The sequence below is a fragment of the Nelumbo nucifera genome, chromosome 6 (genome assembly GCF_055504915.1).
Source record: "Nelumbo nucifera cultivar China Antique chromosome 6, China Antique-T2T, whole genome shotgun sequence".
Taxonomy (NCBI): Eukaryota; Viridiplantae; Streptophyta; class Magnoliopsida; order Proteales; family Nelumbonaceae; genus Nelumbo; species Nelumbo nucifera.
In genome coordinates, this window is record NC_142654.1 from 63,989,063 (window position 1) to 63,991,524 (window position 2,462).

General features: G+C 40.2%; 1 protein-coding gene across 1 annotated transcript; it reads right to left on the minus strand.

The window, feature by feature from the left end:
- Nucleotides 1-498: 498 nt before the first annotated feature.
- Nucleotides 499-2,233, minus strand: LOC104587092 (endochitinase-like). Its single transcript, XM_010244546.3, has 3 exons — nucleotides 1,458-2,233; nucleotides 1,187-1,340; nucleotides 499-1,086 (listed from the first exon to the last, which is right to left on the minus strand). Exons 1-3 carry the CDS (start codon nucleotides 1,861-1,863, stop codon nucleotides 687-689), a joined length of 960 nt encoding a protein of 319 aa, XP_010242848.2. The 5' UTR covers nucleotides 1,864-2,233; the 3' UTR covers nucleotides 499-686.
- Nucleotides 2,234-2,462: the final 229 nt, after the last annotated feature.

Here is a 2,462-nt window from a genome sequence, read left to right on the forward strand (position 1 = left end):
ATATACTTAAGTAATTATTTATTAGTCATTTAATATAAATAAAATAATAATATATTAATGGGTTCATGAGTGTAGAAATTGATAAAGAGTTATATAATATGTTTTCCGACTCTTGATTGATAAATTATCACTAAAATTGTATAATATATCTATGTATATATTGACATTAATTAAATTTTTTTTTCATAGAAACTATTAAAATACACATTTATTATGTATTTATACCTTGTTTATATATATATTTTTTTTTTCAACTGTGAATTTAGTAATATTAATGTGTTTGTAAGTATCACAGATCACAGTACATCTCTATCCAAGCTTAAGGATACAATACGTGGTATCTATTTCTTGAACCTTTTTGATGAAGCAATCAGAAGAATAATGCTTTGTGATGTAGGAACTTCAAAAACAGGGCACTGAAACAGAACCTAATTGTGAAATAGGATTCATGTAGCCTACAAACATCATTGTTGCGACAAGGGTTAGGTAAGATGATGATGGCTGTTCATGAATCTTTGTTGTATTTAATTAAAGCATGGGCATTACATGTTACTTTAATTTTTTCTTATGATAGAGAAAACGGAACACAAGACACCAATAACAACATCCCACAAAACAGAACACAGACAGCAACAGAATACATATAACATATTACATATATAGAAAAAGCCCAAAAGATTTTATAGTTAAGCTGTAGAGACAAGATGATCAGCAGACTGGCCGAAAGGCTTCTGGTTATAGCAGTCGAGGTTATCACCGTAGCTCACCCCTAAAATGTCGCAGTACCTCTTGTAGAAGCCAATGCGGTCAGCAACTTGTGGGATGTAACCTTTGCCGCATTCAATTCCTCCGTTGATGATGTTGGTAATGACGCCATAGCCCGGGGCTCGTCCGGCAGCCGAATCGGCAGCGCTTGGCCTCCATTGTCCGGTTATCACATCGTGGCATGATGGTTTGGGGGATTGAGGGGTCATCCAGAACCAGATGGCTGTTTTGAATGAAATGGTCGGATCAGTGGCCACCAGATCAGGGTTGTTCAGGAGGTCCACTCCTATGGCTCTTCCTGCTGGCCCGTAATTGTAGTTGCTGCACCGCACCAGTCAATAATGTATGTTCAACACATTTACTTTCGATCTCTTTATTCCATTATTTGCAGAGAGAGATCTAGAGAGAGAGAGAGTCTTACTATGAGATTTGAATGGGTCCTCGGCCGTAATATTTCCTGCCGGAAGCACATGGCCACTGTGGAGAAGGGCTGCAGTAATCCCCGGGATTGCCTTGTTCTCTTACGAAGCAGTAGCCCCAGGCATAAGGGCCATCTGGTGCAGTTGCCCATCCTCCTGTACACATTTGATTTTGATTTTGATTTTTTTTTTTATCAACAAATCAAATAATGAATCACTGTTTTTAATTACCAATAAGTATGGATTCGATCTGGAGCAACAACGTTAACCCACCTGTGGTTTCATGAGAGGTCTGAGCCAAGAAAGCTGCTATCTCCCTTTTGCGAGTGGTGGTGTCACCTGTTGTCGCGAAGCCGCTAAAGGATCGCGCAGCGGCTATGAAAGCGTTGTAGGTGTAGAATCCTCTGGCGGGGCAAGCCCCATCGTTTCGATGTTTCAGGATTTCATCGAACAGAGAGCTACTGATGAGAGAGGTGATGTCGCCACCGCCACTGCATTGGCTTTGACAACCCTCCCCACAGTAATCACCGGTGTTGCCACACCAGCCATACTGGCTACAGCAAAGCCCGCCGGGGCATAGAGCTCCCCCAGCTTGCCGTCCACATTGCTCTGCCAAAACTCCCGACAGGGAGGTCAAAGACGAGAGAACCACTATGATATTGATCAAACACTTACTCATGGTGTAATATGTTCACCTCCATTAGAAGTAGAGCGCCATATAAATAGGAATTGATCCAAGTTTTATCATGGTGAATTGAATTGATGGACCATTAATTCAACTAGGGCCGGCTAAGGCAGTAAGACTAACCTAACATGAAACTACAGGTGGCGATAGGAATGATCTCAGCCTTGAGACCTTTATCCCATCTAACGATGATGGGCCCCGCATGCCCAAATACTGATGGTAGTGTGTATGTCAGGGGAAAAAACAGAGGGTAGGTAGTGTTGAGAGTTGGGAGTTCAGGTAGGAGAGGATCTTAATTAGGATCAGCTTCACTTCATCCTATCAATCCCCTGACCAAGGAAAGTTAATAGGCATGTCACTTTGCACATAAATTTTGGTAGGTTTCACATAAATATTTGACAAGAAGAAAAGTCTCTCCATAAACATGAAAGGTCATTTTTTTTATTGACTATATACTAGTAGATAAGGCTTACCCTTGCATTCTCTTATATATTTTATTATTTATTGTTGTCAAAGTCCCAAAGTATATCTACTTTATACCTGACTGATAAACAAACTAACCGTGTAATGCACGCAAATTAACAAGAATTTTA

Excerpts from the sequence above, each read along its gene's own strand:
- LOC104587092 (XM_010244546.3), bottom strand. The coding sequence starts at position 1,863 with ATGAGTAAGTGTTTGATCAATATCATAGTGGTTCTCTCGTCTTTGACC. Across the intron at positions 1,341-1,457 it reads GACCTCTCATGAAACCACAG|GAGGATGGGCAACTGCACCA; the intron begins GTGGGTTAACGT and ends AAATGTGTACAG. Across the intron at positions 1,087-1,186 it reads GGACCCATTCAAATCTCATA|CAACTACAATTACGGGCCAG; the intron begins GTAAGACTCTCT and ends GGTGCGGTGCAG.